This window comes from Podarcis vaucheri, assembly GCF_965113315.1.
Source record: "Podarcis vaucheri genome assembly, chromosome: 10".
NCBI classification, from domain to species: domain Eukaryota; kingdom Metazoa; phylum Chordata; class Lepidosauria; order Squamata; family Lacertidae; genus Podarcis; species Podarcis vaucheri.
In genome coordinates this window covers 72,395,384-72,420,615 of record NC_138748.1, presented here as the reverse complement: position 1 = coordinate 72,420,615, position 25,232 = coordinate 72,395,384, and the positions used below count along the sequence as shown (strand labels likewise).

General features: G+C 45.8%; 1 protein-coding gene across 2 annotated transcripts; it reads right to left on the bottom strand.

Annotated features, from left to right (window-relative positions):
• Positions 1 to 5,396: 5,396 nt before the first annotated feature.
• Positions 5,397 to 19,732, bottom strand: LOC309541441 (C-type lectin lectoxin-Thr1-like). 2 transcript variants are annotated; one of them, XM_082239314.1, is made up of 6 exons: positions 19,601 to 19,732; positions 13,473 to 13,550; positions 9,441 to 9,535; positions 7,820 to 7,960; positions 6,377 to 6,491; positions 5,397 to 5,686 (listed from the first exon to the last, which is right to left on the bottom strand). In XM_082239314.1, exons 1-6 carry the CDS (start codon positions 19,674 to 19,676, stop codon positions 5,619 to 5,621), a joined length of 573 nt encoding a protein of 190 aa, XP_082095440.1. In that variant the 5' UTR covers positions 19,677 to 19,732; the 3' UTR covers positions 5,397 to 5,618. The 2 variants fall into 2 exon arrangements, with proteins under 2 accessions (XP_082095440.1, XP_082095441.1); XM_082239315.1 differs by lacking the exon at positions 19,601 to 19,732 and adding an exon at positions 13,694 to 13,748.
• Positions 19,733 to 25,232: the final 5,500 nt, after the last annotated feature.

The window sequence follows — 25,232 nt, the reverse complement described above, 5'->3', positions numbered from 1 at the left end:
TCTGCATGTTGGTTCTTTACATCCTCTATTCAGATTGGAAAGCTGGCAGGTGTCCAAGGAGTGCCCAGGTCTCTTTTTACAGCAGCCTGAGTTTTGCATTGCTTATTCCTAATCATAGCATTGCACACCTATTTGCACAGCACTTATGTAAGGTATTTCGCCTATTTTCATTGTATAAAGTTTTACCCATCCTTAAAGAAACTGAGGCATGTTGCACATGTGTTCTGCTTGCAGATTTGCCATAACGGGCATCTGGGTGGCCATTGTGAAGAATAGATTGCTGGACCAGATGGGCCTCCTTTGGCCTGATCCAGCAGCCAGGCTCTTCTTAGGCGCAGGGGGACCTGGAAATGGCTTCAACTTTACCTTCCCTGCCCCTATAGGCAGGGCACCCACCTTCCACTCACCTGACATTAATGTTGTCAGGTGAACCAGTTTTGTATAGCACTGTGCATGAAACAGAAGCCCTAAGGTGCTGGAAATCTAAAGTAGCAGAAAGTTGCCCCCAGTTCCAGCTTAAAGTTCAAAAATGTTTACTGCTGCAGAAGATAAGGCTTCAGTAATACAGTTCCAGACGTTTATCTATACATACAGCTATGCAGATACAGGTACAGTGAGGGGGGAAATGTATTTGATCCCCTGCTAAATTTGCCTGTTTGCCCTCTGATGGGTTTCGGGGGTTTTTCCTGTTGTTGTTCTGTCTCTCACAGCTGCAAACAGGCAAATTTAGCAGGGGATCAAATACTCCCCCCCCCCAGTGTGTATACAAGTAGAAAGCATTTCTGTTGCTCCAGCAATCCAAGACATAACCCAGACTCTGACTCACAGATGGATTCACTGACTGACAAATGAGCAGGTTTGCCTTAATCATTTATATAGCAACTGGCTTGGCTGATCTTGAACCAGTTGTCTTATATCAGACAGGGGGTGATTTGTGCCCAGGAAAGAGATTGTCCCCTTCCTCTGTGTCCAGTTCAATAATAATAATAATAATAATAATAATAATAATAATAATAATAATAATATATTATTTATACCCCACCCATCTGGCTGGGCCTCCCCAGCGGCTTCCAACAAAACACTAAAATACAAATGTATAGAGCGCATTGCAGTAGTCCACGCGAGAGATAACTAGAGCATGCACCACTCTGGCGAGACAGTCCATGGGCAGGTAGGGTCTCATCCTGCGTACCAGATGGAGCTGGTAGACAGCCGCCCTGGACACAGAATTGACCTGTGCCTCCATGGACAGCTGTGAGTCCAGAATGACTCCCAGGCTGCGCACCTGGTTCTTTAGGGGCACAGTAACCCCATTCAGGACCAGGGAGTCCTCCACATTCGCCCACTTCCTGTCCCCCAGAAACAGTACTTCTGTCTTGTCAGGATTCAGCCTCAAACATAAAAATAAGAATCAAGCACAGAAGCCTCCAAGATCAGCTGGCTCCTCCATGCCCTTTTCTAACAACCAGGGTGAGCTCAAAACCGCTCATTAGAGCAACAAAGGATTAACAAATTAAAACACTTCCTGGTATAAAATAAATATATAAGAGAGGGGATGTTGGGAGTTGCAGTGCAGAGCTCAGGTCTCCAAGAGGAGTGGGGTGAGGGTGCTGCTGACTGGTGATGGGGTTGCGGGGCAGGCTTGGTAAGAAGAGCCGGCTGGATCAGACCAACGTCCCATCAGGTTCTGAGCACCAGAGCAACGCTCTCCCCTCCTGTGGTTTCCAGCAGCTGGGATTTGGAAGGAGCTGTGGGGCAGAACATAGTCTTCATGGCCAGTAGCCATCAATACCCCTTCCAAAATTCAGCTCTGTTGGATGCTCATGAGTTCTAATGTCATGAGAGAGGGGGGAAACTTTCCCCGATTCGCTCTCTCCATGCCCTGTGTAATTTCATGAACTTCGATCACATCATTACTCACCTGTTCTCTAAAGTGAAAAGTCCCGAATATTTCTCCCTTTCTTCATAGGGGAGCTGGAAGCTCAGCCTTATGAGGAATAGTCAAAGGAGCTGGGTATGTTTAGTGTGGGAAAGGACTGTCGTGTGGGAAAGGGAACAAGCTTGTTTTCTCCTGCTCTGGAAGGGAGGACTCGATCCAATGGCTTCCAGTTACAAGAAAGGAGATTCCAACGGTACCTCTGGTTACAAACGCTTCACCTTACGATTGTAACCCGGAAGTAAGTTGTCCGAGCTCTCAGAGGCTGCCGCCGCCTGGCAGCAAACCCGGACATCCACAGGGCCTACGGAGCTCTCTGAGGCCTCCGCGAATGCTGGGAACCAAGCCGATTGTGATTGTGGAAGACGACCCTGAGTCCCCTCCAAACAGTAAGTGAACGTAAGAAAAGAAATAAATGTTATTTTTTTATCTGAAATACTGCCTTATTTATTTTATAGTACAGCACATTGATTATTGCCTTCATTTTATGGGTCAATGGTCTCATTGGACATTAAATTAGTGTTTAATTGGTGTTTTAGGGGGTGTTTTTCATCATCTGGAACGGATCAACCCACTTTCCATTACTTTCGATGGGAAAGTCCGCTTCAGGTTAAGAACAGACTTCCAGAACCAATTAAGTACTTAACCTGAGGTACCACTGTAAACATCAGGAAGAACTTTCTGACAGTAAGAGCCGTTCAGCAGTGGAGCAGACTCCCATGAGAGCTGGTGAACTCTCCTTCCTTGGAGGTTTTTAAGCAGATGTTGGATGGCCAGTTGTCCTGGATGCTTTAGCTGAGATTTCTCCATTGCAGGGGGTTGGACTAGATGACCCCTTCTGACTCTACAATTCTGAGATTCTATGATAGGGGAGTTGCTACATGCCCTAAGTATTTATTGGTTTATTTATTTGCCTCTTTCTGCAGCCTGGGGTTTGGCTTGCTTACTTCAGTGATCTGGTGTGGGCATCAGAGAGCAGTGAGAATTAAGGTGAGTGGTCTCTCCTCTCCTCTCCCTCTTTCTCTTGGTGAGGCATGTTTGAATAGTCTGGTATGTTTTCAGGGAAAGCCCCAGGTAAAATTTTATTAGGCAAATTATTTCAACGGGACTTTGATGTGAGTGGTTGGGACAGGTCTGAGTCATCCACTCACTCAGTTAATTGCCTACCATTGAGACGAACCAAAGGCTACGAATAATAATAATAATAATAATAATAATAATAATAATAATAATCTATTTATACCCTGCCCATCTGACAGGGTCTCACCAGCCACTCTGGGCGGCTTCCAACAAAAGATTAAAAATACATTAAAACAACAGTCATTAAAAACTTCCCTAAACAGGGAACATTATTCATACACTCGTGTTTATACAACATAAAACTTGTTTGAAGCACACTATTGTTCCACTACAAGCAAAATGTTTCCTTATTTCTGGGTCATGTTTGCCCTTAAACAAAAGACAACTGTGTCCTTTTGTGCTCCCTCCTGATTCAGCAAAGGAAACACAGCCCAGAATAACTAAGGAGATAGTACAAGAATACTTGGCTAGTTTAGATGTATTCAAGTCTCCAGGGCCAGATGAACTGGCAGATGTGATCTCAGAACCACTGGAAGTCATCTTTGAGAATTCCTGGAGAGCAGGCGAAGTCCCGGCAGACTGGAGGAGGGCAAATGTTGTCCCTATTTTCAAAAAGGGGAAAAGAGAGGACCCAAATAATTACCGCCCAGTCAGTCTGACATCAATACCAGGGAAGATTCTGCAGCAGATCATTAAGCAAACAGTCTGTGAGCACCTAGAAAGGAATGCTGTGATCACCAATAGTCAGCATGGATTTCTGAAAAATAAGTCATGTCAGACTAACCTGATCTCGTTTTTTGACAGAATTACAAGCCTGGTAGATGAAGGGAACGCAGTGGATGTAGCCTACCTTGATTTCAGCAAGGCATTTGACAAGGTGCCCCATGATATTCTTGTAAAGAAGCTGGTAAAATGCGGTCTTGACTATGCTACCACTCAGTGGATTTGTAACTGGCTGACTGACCAAACCCAAAGGGTGCTCATCAATGGTTCCTCTTCATCCTGGAGAAGAGTGACTAGTGGGGTGCCACAGGGTTCTGTCTTGGACCCGGTCTTATTCAACATCTTTATCAACGACTTGGATGATGGACTCAAGGGCATCCTGATCAAATTTGCAGATGACACCAAACTGGGAGGGGTGGCTAACACCCCAGAGGACAGGATCACACTTCAAAACGACCTTGACAGATTAGAGAACTGGGCCAAAACAAACAAGATGAATTTTAACAGGGAGAAATGTAAAGTATTGCACTTGGGCAAAAAAAATGAGAGGCACAAATACAAGATGGGTGACACCTGGCTTGAGAGCAGTACATGTGAAAAGGATCTAGGAGTCTTGGTTGACCACAAACTTGATATGAGCCAACAGTGTGACGCGGCAGCTAAACAAGCCAATGCAGTTCTGGGCTGCATCAATAGGAGTATAACATCTAGATCAAGGGAAGTAATAGTGCCACTGTATTCTGCTCTAGTCAGACCTCACCTGGAGTACTGTGTCCAGTTCTGGGCACCACAGTTCAAGAAGGACACTGACAAACTGGAACGTGTCCAGAGGAGGGCAACCAAAATGCTCAAAGGCCTGGAAACGATGCCTTATGAGGAACGGCTAAGGGTGCTGGGCATGTTTAGCCTGGAGAAGAGGAGGTTAAGGGTTGATATGATAGCCATGTTCAAATATATAAAAGGATGTCACATAGAGGAGGGAGAAAGGTTGTTTTCTGCTGCTCCAGAGAAGCGGACACGGAGCAATGGATCCAAACTACAAGCAAGAAGATTCCACCTAAACATTTCGACAGTGGAATTTGCTGCCAAGGAGTGTGGTGGAGTCTCCTTTTTTGGAGGTCTTTAAGCAGAGGCTTGACAACCATATGTCAGGAGTGCTCTGATGGCGTTTCCTGCTTGGCAGGGGGTTGGACTCGATGGCCCTTGTGGTCTCTTCCAACTCTATGATTCTATGATTCTATGATTCTATGACCTTCTGATCAGCAAGTCCTAGGCTCTGAGGTTTAACCCACAGCGCCACCCACTTAAGGGTACTTAAGTGCTTAACTGTTATCTGAGTGCATGCTAATGCCTCTGCCTTCAAAGGGGGGGGGGTTATTGTGGACCCACGTGGGCTTTCGACATTTGCTCACCGGGCTGAAGACTTCTTTTGATTTGGCAACCTAACCCACACATGTCATTTTAACACACATTTTCATATATTATGCAAGTTTTGCTTCTATTTTGATAAATTTGATAAATTGGCTTGCCTTCAGTATTTTTAATGAGCATTTTACATTTTACGTAAATATACATAAGAGGAATGTACGTTAGAAGTCATGGAGGATTAAGTCTTACACAACTCCTTTGAAATACAGAGAAAGCAGTAAGTAAAATCTTATTCAATGAACAAAGAGATAAAGATGAAGTTTATTGGACATTACATTTTTCTGATCAACAACCAGGAGACGTAAGCAAGCAAAGCAACCACCAATCAACAAGGAGAGATCATAAAAGGATGTAGAGATGGGGTCCTTGCAGGAATATCCCCTTTCCTTTATCTGAAGGGTATGTCTTCCTGACCCTGCCTTCTCAGGTGATGAGAAACGGGGACTCCATCCTAGAGTTTGTACTGACAGAGGTACGAACGAGCAGATTTGCAGTTCTCATCGTTCCACTTCATGTATCCTGGAAAGCAAAAGAGAAGCTGTGTCTCATGCTCCACTCTGAGATTTTCCAAGGTTTAATATTGTAATGGATGTCACTGAGATATTGCTAGGGATATCGGAGAACTCAAGCAAAAACGTGGCCAGTTTTTGCTGCTGCTGCTGCTTCCAAGTCCAGTGTGAAGGTAAACGCCATTTCTGTGCTCTGCTCTGGTTTGCCAGAAGCAGCTTAGTCATGCTGGTCACAGGACCCAGAAGCTGTCTGCAGAAAAACGCCGGCTCCAATCAGCCTATAGTGCGAGATGAGTGCACAACTCCAGAGTTGTCCACGACTGTGCCTAATGGTCAGGCATACCTTTACCCTGATGGTTAATAAGATTCAAAGAAATCTCTCCTTCTGCAAGCACACCCTCCATTCCTAGGAGGTCCCACAACTGGGCTGCTCAGTTCATTGCCCTCCCCCTGCTCTCACCAACATGCCCACATCACCTGGGCTCACCCACTGGTGGAGGAAGGGGTGTGTGGGGGTGAGGTTCGCCCCGGGTGTCATTCTGGGGAGGGGGGGTGTGACATCACTCGCTGCCCCTGGAATACATGCCACTCACCACGCCCCCCCCCACGAGCACCACGCCCCCTGAGACGTGCACAAGCCACATCCCCGCATGTGCGCTGCTCTGGGTGCCAGAGCAGGAAGCTCTCCCTCTGGGCTCACCTGTGTCAGCCCAAAGCTCGACGCAGTTCTCGTTGTTCTTGAGGTTGTTGGGTTCTCCAGCATTCCAGTTCTTGTAGCTGTTTGAAGACCGATCCGTCCACTGCCACTGCCGGTTCTGTGTGGACAGAAAAGCAGTTTGGTTGTCAGGGAAGAGAGCAAAGATGCCCAGACGAGGCTCTCGTTAGGCAGATGGGAGACCTGGAGTCTCCTTGCAGCAGCTGCTCACACTCTTTTTTACATATACATATATATAATTAAATTTTCTGTTTTACAATTTAAAATACTAATTTTTACATCCTTAAGACGTCAATGGCTTCCCTTCTTCTCTTTCCACGGTTCATTCTGCAAATCATAAACCCCTGCATATTTTACAGAAACTGTACCATTCAGTATTCCATTACTGCATCCATCAAAACTTGTTTACCTTGTTGAATTTATCTTAATGCTGCCAGCGTTTTCAGTTGTACACAATTATTTCCCATATATTCAATCATCGTTTTCCAATCTTCTCTAAACGTGTGTCCTTCTTGTTCTCTTGCAATAAATTAAATAGTAACCACTCGGCCAGTGTGACCGCAGTGCATTGTATTTTTAAAAGTTAAATTATTCTGCTACTAATAAATAGATATGAAAATGGTTCACAACAATGAAGAATCCCAATGAATTTCCAAATACAATACTTTTCACTCTATAAGACACACTTTTTCATTCCTAAAAAGTAAGGGGAAATGTGTTTGCGTCTTATGGAGCGAATGCAGGCTGCGCAGCTATCCTAGAAGCCAGAACAATGAGAGGGATCGCTGCGCAGCGCTCCCTCTCGCTGTTCTAGCTTCTGGCTTAGCCGGGGGCAGCCTCTTCAGGATAGGGGGAGCCTTCATCCCGCTGCCCTGAAGAGGCTGCACAGCTATCCCAGAAGCCAGAACAGTGAGAGGGAACGCTGCGCAGCGTTCCCTTTCACTGTTCTAGCTTCTGGCTTAGTCGCACTCTCTCCCTTCCACCACCTCCCGCAAAAGCCAGCAAGAGCCACACTCCCTTTAAGGAGCGCGCAGAGCGTGTGTGGGGCTCTTGGGGGCTTTTCTCTGAGGAGGGAGAAGGGCAACCCATCAGTGACAGGCTGCCCTTCTCCCTCCTCAGGGAAACGCCTGCAAGTGCCACACACATGCTCCACACGGCTCGTGAAAGGGAGCGCTGAGCAGAGCCTGCGAAGCATACAGACTATGCTCAGTGCTCCCTTTAAAGAACATATTTTTCTTGCATTCCCCCTCTAAAAACTAGGTGCATCTTATGGTCACGTGCATCTTATGGAGTGAAAAATACCGACATTCTGGGGGTGGGGGCACCCTGCCCTCTTATTAAGTTCAGCATCTTTCTACAAGCCCCCCCCCCCAACCTGCATTGGAGTCCAAAAGCACCTTAGAAGCTAAAATAAGCCAGCAAACCCACCTTCAGGGGGTCACGCAGTCCAATCCAGAAACCACTTCCATCTTTGCGGTATTTAATGATGTACTTGGCCAGCTCAGCAGATTGTTCCGCGCTGTGGATGGAGGCCAGGTGGCCGCCAAGGAAGTAATCTTGGCAGGCAATCTGAGAGAGGGCAAGAGAAACGTCATTTTTACCCAAAGAGCAGGAAATCAGGGAGGATTCCGTAAAGGGCAGGGATGAGGGAACATGCATGGAAGCCCAAAGAGTTTCCAGGTGCGAAAAAGGATCTTGGGCTCTTTCGTGCCACCCCAAAACTCAGAGTAAGCCCTGAATGCTGGCGGCAGAGCTTGTTTCCCTGCCCTTTGTCTAAAATTGTGTGTATACCTAACTGGGGCACTGACGTCACGTGACCCGTCCCCCCCCGACCCGCCAATAATAGCAATAACTCAGGTGGTTAGGAAGGCCCAACAGAGACTCCATTTCCTCAGGGTCTTACAAAAGAACAACGTTAAATGACAATTGTTGCAAAATTAATGAGTGTTAGAAAAATGTTGGAATGAAATTATATGGCTTTAGTAGAAATGTTATAAGGAGTTAAGTACAAATAAGTTTTAGGATTTTAATGGTAAGATAAGGTTAAAATAAATTAAGATAATTAAATGACAGAAAACAGTGAAAGATGGAAAGGATTTGCTGAAATAATTAATAACTAGAACACAAAAAGGGAGGTGTGAGGAGGTCGATGAAACAAGTTAATGAAAGATACAAATATGGAAATTTTGGATGTGTTTTTAATTGTTTTTGCTTTTGTTTTGATGTATTGTGTCTTTTGCTTTTTTATATGTACTGTAATGTATTGATTTGTATTGTTTATTTTTTCTTCTTCTTTTTTACTTCTTTCTTTAATTCTTAAACTTTTAATAAATATTATTATTATTATTATTATTATTATTATTAAAAAACTGTTTCTATCCGTGGGCTGTTAGGCTGCTGAAAAGAAAATAATAATATACTGCAACTGACTTTTAGGGTTGGTGTGTTGTGCGACAAGCACACAGAGTGCCATGAGATTGAGTGTTTGTGTGGTGGGGCTCAGTTAATTTTAGTGTACACAGGTTGTACAGTGGTGCCTCGCAAGACGAAATTAATCCGTTCCGCGAGTGTTTTCGTCTAGCGGTTTTTTCGTCCTACGAAGCAACCCTATTAGCGGCTTAGCGGATTAGCGCTATTAGCGGTTTAGTGGCTATTAAAGGCTTAGCGGCTTAGCGGCTTAGCTGCTAAAAGGCTATTAGCGGCTTACAAAAAGGGGAGGAGCGGAAAAAAATCTCAAGACTCGCAAGACATTTTCGTCTTGCGAAGCAAGCCCATAGGGAAATTCGTCCTGCGAAGCAACTCAAAAACGGAAAACCCTTTCGTCTAGTGGGTTTTCCATCTTGCGAGGCATTCGTCTTGCGGGGCACCACTGTACATCGACAATAAAGATATTATTATGAAGAAGATATTTGTATTTATAGTGCTCTGCGTTTGGATGTTTTTAAGGTTTGCTGCAGGACATTATGGGCTTGTTGTGCAAAACTGGCATATAAGTAAACTGATCAATCAATCCATCAGCCCTTGACCAAAGCCAAGAGGCCACACTTACCTCTGCCTCAGCCCAGCTCACTTTATCGCTGAAGAGTTTGTAGCAATAGGAACCGTATGGCAACCACTCCATGTGGCAGCAGGCAGCCTCAGCACCTGCTCAGGGAGTCAAAGGAAAAGCCCAGTCAGAACCTGACCTGGGGTTGATTTTCATTTATCTCTTTAGATATTTGCAATCCTCACTTTCTCATCTGTATCTAGGCAGCTCACGACACACAAAGCGGAACGAAATCAGTCCATAAATATACATAAAATGTAACTAAAAACATAAAGGAAACATCTGCAGATAGCAGTTGGTTAAAAATGAGAAACAGCTGACTTCCGGGGTTGACGCGATCTGGGAATGGCGGATTCCCTCCGAGCTCCGGAGGGAATCGGCTCAGCAGGGGACGGGTCTTTGCCGTGCCGGCGACACGGGGACCCTTAAAACCGCAGGCGCGGAATGCCTGCGGACTGAAGACTCGGCGGGTGCCTTAAGCGCCCCCCCTGATTCGCGAAGAGCCTTTTTAAAGGCTGCGGAGGGGATACGGGGGGTGGCGCGGCACTGAGAGTCCATCGCTACCTCTGCTGAGCGAAGCCGCGAGCCATGACCGGAGAGCGCTGACTTCCTTCCTTGAAATTCGGCTGAAAAAACAACCCGTGAGTAATTTGGACTTGGCTTTTAAGAAATTTATCCATTGAATTTGAGACGATCGGGGGATGTGCTAAAAGGAAGTCCGCACCCCCTACCTTGCAGACGATCTAGAGCAACGAAAAAAGAACTAAGCTGGAGTGCCTACCCTGTAAAGGGTGAGTTTTAAAAAAGACAGTAACTTCCAAGATTTGGAAATTTTGAGCAGGAGAGAGGAGTGTTGGATGTTTTATGTTCTGTTGTAAACAACCCCCCCTCCCGGGCCCGGGAGCGTCCTGCTTTGGAGCTGGTTTAAGAAGTGCAGAGTTTGACAGCTGTCAAAGCTGTCAAACGGACTGTTAATAGTGGAAAATTGCTACCTAAGTTACCTCTGGATTAAAAAGAGTTACAATTGATCTAAAATTGTTGGAAATAAAGAAACAATAACAAGACAGAGGACTGTTGGGGAAAAGAATACTAAGTAACCAGATTCCCTCTAGAGGGAATTCTGTGGAATTACAATGGCTGTGGATGGAAAGATACTGGGAGAAATCGAAAGGATGTTTTATTTGGTTGGAATCTTACAAGAGCAGACTACGGCTATGAGTGAACAATTGATGACCTTGACTTCTGAAACAAGTAGTCCTGCTGAATGTAAAGAGGACCTCAATGAGAAAGAATCCACAGCTGAACCAGAAATGATAATAAAAGCAGAGGAGAAGACAAAACAAGAAAGAGAAGAAGTGATGTGGGAAAATACTGAGCAGAAGCTGACGCCTGTGGAATACAAACAAGGAGATTATTGGAGTAAATCTACTATAAATCCACGAAAGATGCAGAAGACGAAAGTGGAGGCCCTGGGAGTCTATGAAATTAAGGAATTTAAAATAAAGAAATATAATTGGGGCCTCCACATAGACTCTGACTTTGATTACCTTCAAGATTTATGCCTTGTGGAAACTCTTCAGCAGCTGTTTGCAAATATGGGAAGAGACTTTGGATTGATGGTGAAAGAACTCTTTCGAGATGTGACGACTGGCATAAAGGGTTACCAACAAGACCGGCGGAGAGGGACTGAAAGAGACTGGAGGGCCTCGGACGTGAGGAACCCGGGCTAAGAACTGTTATTTTGGACATGCTTTGGGAAGGGACGCAAACCGGGGATGGGAGGGAGGGAAAAATTAAGTTCTAACAACACTCATGACTATGTGATTTGGTTAAAAAGATCATTATTCAAGACAAAATGGGAAATCGATGGAAGGGAATTGAGGTCCAACTTAGAAAAAATTAATTTTGTTTGCTTTTATAAAAGGATTAATATTAGGACAGGGAAATGCCAATTTGCTGACATAAATTTGGAAATGGGGATGCAAGGGAGGGGGTAGGGGGAAGTCAATGACCAGGGTTAGGAAATAATATCTTCGGGAAAGTATATATGTTTGTTGTTGTTTTCTTTTTTTTTCTTTGTTTATGTGTTTATTTGTTTTTTGTGTTTTTGTTTTTGTCTATATAAAATGTGAAAACCCAATAAAAATTTTATAAAAAAAAATAAATGAGAAACAGCTGAGGGAATGGAACGTGAATTGACCTTGTAAACACTGTGGTGAACTGAACAAAGTAAGATAGCAATTAAATGGCTCAGCACACAAGGTCTGAGAACAACATCTATGAAGGACTACACAGGTGAAATGGGTTTTATATTTATGAGAAATAACAGAGGTGCTGTATGTAAGGAAAGAATTATGGTCAGCTGCAAGAATGGTCTAACATCAAGAGAAGGATTAAATGGTTATTAAAGAAGAGATGTCTTGGACTGCAAGACAATCAACCCTATCCATTCTGAAGGAATTCAGCCCTGAGTGCTCACTAGAAGGACAGATCCTGAAGCTGAGGCTCCAAGACTTTGGCCACCTCATGAGAAGAGAAGACTCCCTGGAAAAGACCCTGATGTTGGGAAAGATGGAGGGCACAAGGAGAAGGGGACGACAGAGGACGAGATGGTGGGACAGTGTTCTTGAAGAGACCAACATGAGTTTGACTAAACTACGGGAGGCAGTGGAAGACAGGAGTGCCTGGCGTGCTCTGGTCCAGGGGGTTGTGAAGAGTCGGACACGACTAAATAACTGAACAACAACAAAGAAGAGATGAAGTGGCTACATGAGGAAGTGATGGACATATGGTTGCAACAGGAGCAGGAAACCTATTTTCTTCTAAGAAATTGTATTAAATTAAAGTAATTTGGTCTGGTCTGTAATAATTTGGAAAACCAATAAAAAAAATGAGAGAGGGAGAGAGATGGAGGAGAAATTCACACTGGGAATGCCTGCCAAAGCAGCACAGTTTTCAGACGAAGGCAGGGGTAGTTCCTGACAAGCCTCTAACGTCAGGGAGTTCCACAGGGCAGGATTTGCCACACCAAATACCCAGTCAGCCAGTGAAGGTCGACTGAACCTCGAGGACCACATGGGGAATCACCAGAATCATCAAAGGACCCCACAGATAGAAGCGAAACATAAGGAATCAGTTCTTGAGGGTTGCAATGTTGGCGTAATACGGGAGGGAGGGGTGTCCGTGGAATGACACCCAGGTTTGCACAGAAGCAGGTGGAGGAAACGGGAAAGTGGTGCAGGGAAACCAGCGAAGAATCCTGTGATCTTGTGGGGATAGAAGAACAGAGAATTTCTTCCAGTTTAATAATTTCATCCAAGGACATGGATGTTTGAAGAGAGAGCAAGGTTTTAGGAATGCTAGAAACTTGCCCTTTCAAAAGAAATTATCCTTGGAGGGGATGGGGCCACCTCAGATATGAGGCAAAAGTTTCAGGCGCCATTCTTCTCGTTTTTTGTGTGAGAAACTGGCCTGCTCCCCCCTCTCCATGTTTTGAGAGGGAAATCCCTGCAGATGCCTGTGCCCACAGATTTCTTTCTGTGGAAGCACATAATTGGTGGTGGCTGTGCAGAGACAGTTCAACAGCACGAGATTTTCTGGAATGATCTCGTGAATCATTTGGGAGATGGCAAAATCCTCCTTCTTGGACTTTCCCAGAATCATCAGGCTGATGTAAGGATGCCTATAAAGGTAAAGGTAGCCCTGACTGTTAGGTCCAGTTGTGGACGACTCTGGGGTTGCACGCTCATCTCGCTCTGTAGGCCGAGGGAGCCGGCGTTCATCCGCAGACAGCTTCCGGGTCATGTGGCCAGCATGACTAAGCCGCTTCTGGCGAACCAGAGCAGCACACGGAAAGGCCGTTTACCTTCCCACCGGAGTGGTACCTATTTATCTACTTGCACTTTGATGTGCTTTCAAACTGCTAGGTGGGCAGGAGCAGAAATGCTTGTTTGTTTGTTTGTTGCGTTTCTATCCCACCTTTTCCTCAAGGAGCCCAAGGTTCCTCTTAGCTCTGTCTGGAAGGAAGGAACTCACCTCTCAAAAAAGGAGCAGCAATTAGGAAGCTGAGACCAAAGAAAGCCAAACGCCCCATCTTTAGTTTTCCTGCCTTTTCTGTGGGGAGAAAAAGGGTAAAGGTAAAGGACCCCTGGACAGTTAAGTCCAGACAAAGGCGACTATGGGGTTGCTGCTCTCATCTCGCTTTCAGGCTGAGGGAGCCAGCGTTTGTGTGCTGGTCCCAGGGGGGGGGGGTTTACCGTGAGGCGTGGTCAAAGTCCGGTCCTGGGCCGAGGGTCTGGAGACTGTCCACCAAGGGGGAAGCTGCATTTAAAGCAAAAACCTGGGCATGATCGGGAACTCTGGAAAGACAGGTCTGGGTGCTGGCAGAAACAGGTTCCCAACGTCGTTGCACCCACAACCTGGGACCGGGCTGACTGGCCTTTATCTTCTCTGAGGCCAGGGGCAGTCCCGGCCCACAGGTGAACCGCCTCTCCTGGCCTTAAGGCGAGCACTCCTCCTGAGAGAAACCAGTTCCCTTCGCCTCTCTGCCCTGAGCCTCTGCAGCTCAGGAGAGGCTGGAGGGTCACTGGACCCAAGGGGAGGCTCACCTTCCCCTGACAGGGCTGGGAGAGGCGCACCTGTAGGCAATGGGTCCTCAATCACCTCCGGGGCCAGAGTGAATTCATCTGGTGTCTGCTCCTGAGGATCCGGCACAGGTGCAGGCGCTTCATATTCAAGGCCCTACCCCAGCTCAGCCGGCCCTGGAGGCAGGGACTCCTGTGCAGGCTGGGATTCCTCCGGTTCAGCCTCTGAATCAGATTCCCAGGCTATCACAGTTTGTCCACAGACAGCTTTCCAGGTCATGTGGCCAGCAGGACTAGAATCATAGAATCATAGAATCATAGAATCATAGAATCATAGAGTTGGAAGAGACCACAAGGGCCATCGAGTCCAACCCCCTGCCAAGCAGGAAACACCATCAGAGCACTCCTGACATATGGTTGTCAAGCCTCTGCTTAAAGACCTGCAAAGTAGGAGACTCCACCACACTCCTTGGCAGCAAATTCCACTGTCGAACAGCTCTCACTGTCAGGAAGTTCTTCCTAATGTTTAGGTGGAATCTTCTTTCTTGTAGTTTGGATCCATTGCTCCGTGTCCGCTTCTCCGGAGCAGCAGAAAACAACCTTTCTCCCTCCTCCATGTGACATCCTTTTATATATTTGAACATGGCTATCATATCACCCCTTAACCTCCTCTTCTCCAGGCTAAACATGCCCAGCTCCCTTAGCCGTTCCTCATAAGGCATCGTTTCCAGGCCTTTGACCATTTTGGTTGCCCTCGTCTGGACACGTTCCAGTTTGTCAGTGTCCTTCTTGAACTGTGGTGCCCAGAACTGGACACAGTACTCCAGGTGTGGTCTGACCAGAGCAGAATACAGTGGCACTATTACTTCCCTTGATCTAGATGCTATACTCCTATTGATGCAGCCCAGAATTGCATTGGCTTTTTTAGCTGCCGCGTCACACTGTTGGCTCATGTCAAGTTTGTGGTCAACCAAGACTCCTAGATCCTTTTCACATGTACTGCTCTCAAGCCAGGTGTCACCCATCTTGTATTTGTGCCTCTCATTTTTTTTGCCCAAGTGCAATACTTTACATTTCTCCCTGTTAAAATTCATCTTGTTTATTTTTGCCCAGTTCTCTAATCTGTCAAGGTCGTTTTGAAGTGTGATCCTGTCCTCTGGGGTGTTAGCCACCCCTCCCAGTTTGGTGTCATCTGCAAATTTGATCAGGATGCCCTTGAGTCCATCATCCAAGTCGTTGATAAAGATGTTGAATAAGACCGGGCCCAAGACAGAACCCTGTGGCACCCCACTAGTCACTCTTCTCCAGGATGAAGAGGAACCATTGATGAGCACCCTTTGGGTTCGGTCAGTCAGCCAGTTACAAATCCACTGAGTGGTAGCATAGTCAAGACCGCATTTTACCAGCTTCTTTACAATAATATCATGGGGCACCTTGTCAAATGCCTTGCTGAAATCAAGGTAGACTACATCCACTGCATTCCCTTCATCTACCAGGCTTGTAATTCTGTCAAAAAATGAGATCAGGTTAGTCTGACATGACTTATTTTTCAGAAATCCATGCTGACTATTGGTGATCACAGCATTCCTTTCTAGGTGCTCACAGACTGTTTGCTTAATGATCTGCTCCAGAATCTTCCCTGCTATTGATGTCAGACTGACTGGGCGGTAATTATTTGGGTCCTCTCTTTTCCCCTTTTTGAAAATAGGGACAACATTTGCCCTCCTCCAGTCTGCCGGGACTTCGCCTGTTCTCCAGGAATTCTCAAAGATGACTGCCAGTGGTTCTGAGATCACATCTGCCAGTTCTTTTAATACTCTTGGATGCAGTTCATCTGGCCCTGGAGACTTGAATACATCTAAGCTAGCCAAATATTCTTGTACTATCTCCTTAGTTATTCTGGGCTGTGTTTCCTTTGCTGAATCATTTGCTCCAAATTCTTCAGGTCGGGCATTGTTTTCTTTATCGGAGAAGACTGAGGCAAAGAAGGCATTGAGGAGTTCAGCCCTTTCTGTGTCCCCTGTTTGCATTTCACCATCTTCTCCTCTGAGTGACCCCATTGTTTCTTTGTTCTTCCTTTTGCTACGAACATACCCATAAAAGCCTTTTTTGTTGCTTTTAACCTCTCTAGCAAGCCTGAGTTCATTCTGTGCTTTAGCTTTTCTGACTTTGTGTCTACACGTGCTGGCTATTTGTTTGAATTCCTCTTTGGTGATTTCCCCCCTTTTCCATTTTTTGTACACATCCTTTTTTAATCTTAATTCAGTTAAAAGTTCTTTAGATAGCCACCCTGGCTTCTTTAGGCACCTTCCATGTTTCCGTCTCATTGGTATTGCCTGACGTTGTGCTTTTAGTATCTCCCTCTTAACAAACTCCCAGCCATCATGAACTCCCTTTCCTTTTAGTATTGTTGTCCATGGGATCTCACCCAGCACTTCCCTAAGTTTTATGAAGTCGGCTTTCTTAAAGTCAAGAAATTGAGTCCTAGTATGCTTGGCCTCTCCTTTCCGCTGTATAGTAAACTTCAGAAGAGCATGATCACTCGCGCCTAATGATCCTTCCACTTCTACCCCACTAACCAGGTCATCAACATTGGTTAGGACCAGATCTAAAATGGCTGTTCCTCTTGTTGCTTCTCCCACTTTCTGGACAATGAAGTTGTCTGCAAGGCCAGTGAGGAATCTGTTTGACCTTATGCTCTTGGCTGAGTTTGACGTCCAACAAATATCCGGGTAATTGAAGTCCCCCATTACTACTATCTCCCTTCCTTTTGCATGCTTGGCCATCTGTTCCAGGAAGGCATCATCTATGTCCTCCGTTTGGCTTGGGGATCTATAGTAAACTCCCACAATGAGGTCTTTGTTATTCTTCTCTCCCTTAATTTTGACCCAAATGCTCTCACTTTGGCTTTGAGGATCTAAATCTTGGATCTCTTCACAGGTATACACATCCCTGACATATAACGCCACTCCTCCTCCTTTCTTGTCTGGTCTGTTTCTCTGAAATAGATTGTATCCCCCCATTATTACATTCCAATCGTGGGACTTATCCCACCAGGTTTCAGTGATGCCTATTATGTCATATTTAGTTTGCTGTACCAAGAGCTCAAGCTCATCTTGTTTATTTCCCATGCTTTGCGCATTAGTGTACAGACATTGAAGTCCATTAATCATTCCCCCGTGTCTCTTATTTAAGGATTTTTTCCTCCCACCACTAGGTCCGCGTGCTGTTTGCTCCATTTGGTCTATGACATTTGGATGATCATCTTCATTAATTGATAGACTCCTACCTTCAGGAGCACTGTCTCCCTCCCCCACATTAGTCAGTTTAAAGCCCTCCTGATGAGGTTTCTGAGATTTTTGGCAAAAACATTTTTCCCAACCGTTGTGAGGTGCAGCCCATCACTTGCCAGAAGTCCATCTTCAAGAAACTGCAGTCCGTGATCTAAGAATCCAAACCGTTCCTGTTTACACCATTTGCGAAGCCAGCTGTTCACTTCCACTATTTTCCCCTCTCTCCCTGGGCCACGTCGTTCAACTGGGAGGACAGATGAGATGACAATTTGTGCATTTAGTTGCTTCAATTTCCTGCCGAGAGCCTCGTAGTCTCTTTTGATCTTCTGGAGGCTATTGCTTGCAGTGTCATTGGTTCCCACATGAACCAAGAGGAAGGGGTATTTGTCAGTGGGTTTTATGATTCCTTGCAGTCGTTCAGTTACATCTTGGATCTTAGCCCCGGGGAGACAGCACACTTCCCGAGACATCTTGTCAGGCCCACAGATCACTGCTTCTGTTCCCCTCAGTAGGGAATCCCCTATCACCACTACACGCCTCCTCTTGGGTTTGGTCGGGGTTCTTCCGTGAGCTGTCCGTTCCAAGGTCGCCTGCACATTCCCTGAGGACTGACTTTGCTGCTCGTCTTCATATACCTGATCGACTGTAATGAGGGAGAGATCCTCAAATGGAGTCTGCTCTTCGTCTTCCATGCTAGGGGAGAGGACCTCAAAGCGATTGTGTATTTCTAAGCAATCAGAGTGAACCCTGGGCCTCCTACTTCTTTGAGTCACATTTCTCCATATATCTGGCTCCTGTGTTGGTGAACTAGACTCCTTCTCAGGGGAGTCCCCTGTCTCCTCCTTGGTGGAGACGGTGTGCTCTGTTGCTTCCAAGAAGAGCTCCAGCTCTCTAATTCTTTGGAGCGTAGCTACACGTTCCTCCAGTTGCTGGACTTTGTCTTTTAAGAGGGCAATCAACATGCAATTGCTGCAGGTAAAGCTGCCTGCAACCTTTGGCAAGATGGCAAACATTGCGCAGGAATCGCAGGCGACTGCAGCTGTTCCCTCCCCTTCCATCTTGAGATCGTGTTGTTGGGGTTGGCTACAGAGGTCCTCCATCATAAAAAGCTTGAAGACAGGACAAATAACTTCCCCCACACAAAAAAACACCTAGATCTCCCCCAACAAACGTTTGAGACTAGCTCCCCTAAATCTAAAAGATGGATCTAACTGCGCGCCCCCTCTGACCTTTACACAGGGAAAACAGCTAATCAGCCACAAAGAAACACACACACACAAGAAAACCCTTTTTGCTCCTTCTTCAACTGCTGCCCTGCAAACTAAACTGCTTCTGGCGCTATGGGACACCATGGCGGAAACCAGAGCGCATGGAAACGTCATTTACCTTCCCACCACAATGGTACCTATTTATCTACTTGCACTCGTGTGCTTTCAAACTGCTAGGTTGGCAGGAGCTGGGGCAGAGCAACGGGAGCTCACTCCATCGTGGGGATTTGAGAACCGCCACCTTCTGATTGGCAAGCCCAAGAGGCTCCGTGGTTTAGACCACAGCACCACCCGTGTCCCGCGTCAAGGAGAAAGAGGAGATGGGGCTGAGAGAGGCGATCGGTGCCCAACTTTTGGAATACCCCCCATCTGTGATGACAATTGCCAGATCCAACCTGAGGGCCCACCCTCCTTTGTGGAGTGATCCCTCAGCTTCTTATCTCCTCTCCTCTCCTTGGGAGTCCTCTGGGTAGCTGCTGCTGCTGCTGCCATCCCTGGTCTCTGAGCTGCCCCACCTGCCCCAAGGAGAGGGGCCTCCTCACACTGCCCCACAGGGACCTGGGACTTGTCTATCCATTCACAACAGCAAGGGCTGGTGGACTGGCTGGTTGGGCTCCCTCACCCACTTGCTTGCTTACGCTGAGGCCACCTCAGCTCCTGGCTCCCAGCACCCCCTGGCCAGCCCCAGAGGCACCATTAGCCTGTGGATCTTGTAGCCAGGGCTGCTGCAACAAACAGCTGTGCAAGCCTTTGGGAGGCAGAGACGCGAGAGGGCATCCGAGGAGGAAGAGAAGGACAGATAGACAGAGCCCAGTGTTGCCCGGGAAACCCGACCATCCTTCAAGGCACCCCAGGGTGCCATGGCACACTGGTTGAAAACCACTGATCTTAGGGCATTGAGGTGTCCCCAAAAGTCTTACCCAGGTCGAGAGAATTCACTTGCACAGGGCAGTAGGATTCTTCTCCAGGGATTTGGCTGCTGTTGAACCCTGGACAAAGGGACCAGATTGGCTACTCACCTGTCCACCTGGATGAATGGATGATGTATCTGCTGGTGTGGCAACTCATGCTTCTCCTGAGACAAAAACAAACCATTCTGAGTCATTTATATCCTCTTGAGGGTTTAGTGAGAGTCTAGTGGGTTTGCATTTGCATAGATAGGAGGGAGCACAAAAGGACACAATTGTCTTTTGTTTAAGGGCAAACATGACCCAGAAATAAAGAAACATTTTGCTTGTAGTGGAACAATAGTGTGCTTCAAACGAGTTTTATGTTGTACAAACACGAGTGTATGAATAACGTTCCCTGTTTAGGGAAGTTTTAATGACTGATGTTTTAATGTATTTTTAATCTTTTGTTGGAAACCGCCCAGAGTGGCTCGGGAAACCCAGACAGATGGGCAGGTTAAAAATATATTATTATTATTATTATTATTATTATTATTATTATTATTACTCATAGTTTCCTGAAATGTGGCCTGAAAAACCTTTCGTTCGTCTCAATGGTAGGCAATTAACTGAGTGAGTGGATGACTCAGACTTGTTCCAACCACTCACATCAAAGTCCCGTTGAAATAATTTGCCTAATAAATTTTTACCTGGGGCTTTCCCTGAAAACATACCAGACTATTCAAACATGCCTCACCAAGAGAAAGAGGGAGAAGAGAAGAGAGACCACTCACCTTAATTCTCACTGCTCTCTGATGCCCACACCAGATCACTGAAGTAAGCAAGCTGAACCCCAGCCTGCAGAAAGAGGCAAATAAATAAACCAATAAATCCTTAGGGCATGTAGCAACTCCCCTATCATAGAATCACAGAATGGTAGAGTCAGAAGGGGTCATCTAGTCCAACCCCCTGCAATGGAGAAATATCAGCTAAAGCATCCAGGACAACTGGCCATCCAGCCTCTGCTTAAAAACCTCCAAGGAAGGAGAGTTCACCAGCTCTCATGGGAGTTTGTTCCACTGCTGAACGGCTCTTACTGTCAGAAAGTTCTTCCTGATGTTTACAGTGGTACCTCAGGTTAAGTACTTAATTGGTTCCGGATGTCTGTTCTTAACCTAAAGCGGACTTTCCCATCGAAAGTAATGGAAAGTGGGTTGATCCGTTCCAGATGATGAACAACACCCCCTAAAACAGCAATTTAACACTAATTTAATGTCCCGTGAGACCGTTAACCCATAAAATGAAGGCAATAATCAATGTGCTGTACTATAAAATAAATAAGACAGTGTTTCAGATGAAAAAAATTAACATTTATTTCTTTTCTTACGTGCACTTACTGTTTGGACTCAGGGTCCTCTTCCACAATCACAATCGGCTTGGTTCCCAGCATTCGCGGAGGCCTCAGAGAGCTCCGTAGGCCCTGTGGATGTCCGGGTTTGCTGCCAGGCGGCGGCAGCCTCTGAGAGCTCGGACAACTTACTTCCGGGTTACAATCGTAAGGTGAAGCGTTCATAACCCGAGGTACCACTGTCGTTGGAATCTCCTTTCTTGTAACTGGAAGCCATTGGATCGAGTCCTCCCTTCCAGAGCAGGAGAAAAGAAGCTTGTTCCCTTTCCCACACGACAGCCCTTTCCCACACTAAACATACCCAGCTCCTTCAACCATTCCTCATAAGGCTCAGCTTCCAGCTCCCCTATGAAGAAAGGGAGAAATATTCGGGACTTTTCACTTTAGAGAACAGGTGAGTAATGATGTGATCAAAGTTCATGAAATTACACAGGGCATGGACAGAGCGAATCGGGGAAAGTTTTCCCCCTCTCTCATGACATTAGAACTCATGAGCATCCAACAGAGCTGAATTTTGGAAGGGGTATTGATGGCTACTGGCCATGAAGACTATGTTCTGCCCCACAGCTCCTTCCAAATCCCAGCTGCTGGAAACCACAGGAGGGGAGAGCGTTGCTCTGGTGCTCAGAACCTGATGGGACGTTGGTCTGATCCAGCCGGCTCTTCTTACCAAGCCTGCCCCGCAACCCCATCACCAGTCAGCAGCACCCTCACCCCACCCCTCTTGGAGACCTGAGCTCTGCACTGCAACTCCCAACATCCTCTCTATTATATATATATATATATTGTACCAGGAAGTGTTTTAATTTGTTAATCCTTTATTGCTCTGATGAGCGGTTTTGAGCTCACCCTGGTTGTTAGAAAAGGGCATGGAGGAGTCAGCTGATCTTGGAGGCTTCTGTGCTTGATTCTTATTTTTATGTTTGAGGCTGAATCCTGACAAGACAGAAGTACTGTTTCTGGGGGACAGGAAGTGGGCGAATGTGGAGGACTCCCTGGTCCTGAATGGGGTAACTGTGCCCCTAAAGAACCAAGTGCACAGCCTGGGAGTCATTCTGGACTCACAGCTGTCCATGGAGGCACAGGTCAATTCTGTGTCCAGGGCGGCTGTCTACCAGCTCCATCTGGTACGCAGGATGAGACCCTACCTGCCCATGGACTGTCTCGCCAGAGTGGTGCATGCTCTAGTTATCTCTCGCGTGGACTACTGCAATGCGCTCTATACATTTGTATTTTAGTGTTTTGTTGGAAGCTGCTGGGGAGGCCCAGCCAGATGGGTGGGGTATAAATAATAAATTATTATTATTATTATTATTATTATTATTATTATTATTATTATGGAACTGGACACAGAGGAAGAGGATAATCTCTGTCCTGGGAACAAATCACCCCGTGTCTGATATAAGCCAACCTGTTCAAGATCAGCCAAGCCAGTTGCTATATAAATGATTAAGGCAAATCTGCTCATTAGTCAGTCAGTGAATCCATCTGTGAGTCAGAGTCTGGGTGATGTCTTGGATTGCTGGAACAACAGAAATGCTTTCTACTTGTATACAAAGTGAAAGGGGAAAGTATTGGATCCCCTGCTAAATTTGCCCATTTGCCCTCTGACATAGAAATGACCAGTCCAAAATTTTAATGGTAGGTTTACTGTAGCTGTGAGAGACAGAATAACAACAGGAAAACCCCCCAGAACCCCCCCAGAGGGCAAACAGGCAAATTTAGCAGGGGATCAATTACGTTTCCCCCCTCACTGTATCTGTATCTGCAAAGCTGTATGTATAGATCAACGTCCGGAACTGTATTACTGAAGCCTTATCTTCTGCAGCAGTAAACATTTTTGAAACTTAAGCTGCCTCTGTGAGGCGACTGGAAGTGGGGGCAACTTTCTGCTACTTTAGATTCCCAGCACCTTTGTGCTTCTGTTTCATGCACAGTGCTATACAAAACTGGTTCACCTGACAACATTAATGTCAGGTGAGTGGAAGGTGGGTGCCCTGCCTGTAGGGGCAGGGAAGGTAAAGTTGAAGCCATTTCCAGGTCCCCCTGCACCTAAGAAGAGCCTGGCTGCTGGATCAGGCCAAAGGAGGCCCATCTGGTCCAGCAATCTGTTCTCCACAATGGCCAACCAGATGCCCGTTATGGCAAATCTGCAAGCAGAACACATGTGCAACATGCCTCAGTTTCTTTAAGGATAGGTAAAACTTTCTACAATGAAAATAGGCGAAATACCTTACATAAGTGCTGTGCAAATAGGTGTGCAATGCTATGATTAGGAATACGCAATGCAAAACTCAGGCTGCTGTAAAAAGAGACCTGGGCACTCCTTGGACACCTGCCAGCTTTCCAATCTGAATAGAGGATGTAAAGAACCAGCATGCAGAATTGGAGGAGGAAGGAGGAAGTGGCAGTCCCCAAACTCACCAGGGCTTCCCCCGCAGGCTTGGTGGCAAGTCCTAATCTCCTGGTCACATTCCTGGTACTCTGCCAATCCTCCCAGATGCTTGGCACGGTCTTCAGGTGACTTTGCCTGAAAATGGACACTGTAGAGTTGGAAAAAGTTCAGATATTTCTGGGAAATGATCTATAATGAAATGAAAAAGGTACTTAAATGTACTTTTCCTAAAAAGCCAGAGGCCTTTCTCTTGGGCATTGTCGGCCAATTGGTGTCTAAAGGGGATAGAACTTTCTTTTTGTATGCCACAACAGCAGCAAGAATACTTATCGCGAAGTATTGGAAGACACAAGATCTACCCACTTTGGAAGAATGGCAGATGAAAGTGATGGACTATATGACATCGGCTGAGATGACAGGCAGAATCCGTGACCAACGAAAGGAGACGGTGGAAGAAGAATCGAGAAAATTTAAAAGTTATCTTAAGGACTATTATAAACTCAATGAACGTTAAAGTGTTGCGGTTTTCAGAGACAAAGGGATACAGTGATATAAGGTCAGAACATAGAAAAGACTAAGATGACAGAGGTCCGAAGTAACAATTGGGAGTTGCTAAAAAAAAATAATGGACATTGGGATGCAGAAAGGGGGGGGAGGGGAAGTCCAAGAAAAGAGGTTTATGAAAATATGCTATGAAACTATACGTGTATGTTTGTCTTTTTAAGTGTTTGTTTGTTATTTAAAAACTTTGTAAAACCAATAAAAATTTTATAAAAAAAGAAAAGAAAAAGGACATTGTAGAGTTGGGAAAAGTTCAGATATTTATGATCAAAATGATGTGCTCCAGGATCACATTCTTGTAGCACTGCCACTTTTGAAAGACAATCATAACTTTTTCAATCTTCATAAAAAAATTAGGTGTTGACCCTTAAAATGGGGAAACATTCCATGCCCAGACTTGTGGTTAACTTTATGACAAAGTATGTATTTTCAGCTAATGCTAGGAATTAACTTGTGCAGATACCAGATGCTAATGAAGATTATTAGTTCAGGTACATGGCTTAAAACATGTTTCTATGGAGGTGGCTGTGTGGAATGCTAATATAACAGGATGATAAAATGAATTCATAGATATTGTGAACAGTCAAATGGCATACAAGAAGTAGCATCATTCCTTCCCAATCCCCTTTTGCATTCTCCAATGTAGCTTCTATAAAAAAACCTATAGAAATGACCAGTACCTAGGTGATTGAGAAATGAGATTGTGCCGTGCATTTTATCTACAAAATGATCGAAAGACTCCCTTATGACATGTGTGATGGAAACAGGGTTGGATGAAGCAGATGGGCCTGTCCTTGCCACTGCTTGTCCACCGGGTTTCTCATACGCAGAGCAGCCCAGGTCATACGGGGGGGAAGGGGGGGTTGCAGTGATTTTCAGGAAGTCACTAGTTTATAGTTAAAGCTATGGTTTTCCCAGTAGCGATGTATGGAAGTGAGAGCTGGACCATAAAGAAGGCTGATTGCCGAAGAATGGATGCTTTTGAATTCTGGTGCTGGAGGAGACTTAAGAGTCCTATGGACTGCAAGAAGATCAAAACTCTCCATTCTTAAGGAAATCAGCCCTGAGTGCTCACTGGAAGGGCAGATCGTGAAGCTGAGGCTCCAAGACTTTGGCCACCTCATGAGAAGAGAAGACTCCCTGGAAAAGACCCTGATGTTGGGAAAGGTGGAGGGCACAAGGAGAAGGGGACGACAGAAGACAAGATGGCGGGACAGTGTTCTCGAAGCTACCAGCATGAGTTTGACCAAACTGCAGGAGGCAGTGGAAGACAGGAGTACCTGGCGTGCTCTAGTCCATTGGGTCGGACACGACTAAAGGACTAAACAACAACAAAAACAACAACAAGTTTATACCAGGCATCCTATTGGGAAGACCCAGTTTTCAGATTGCATGTTCTG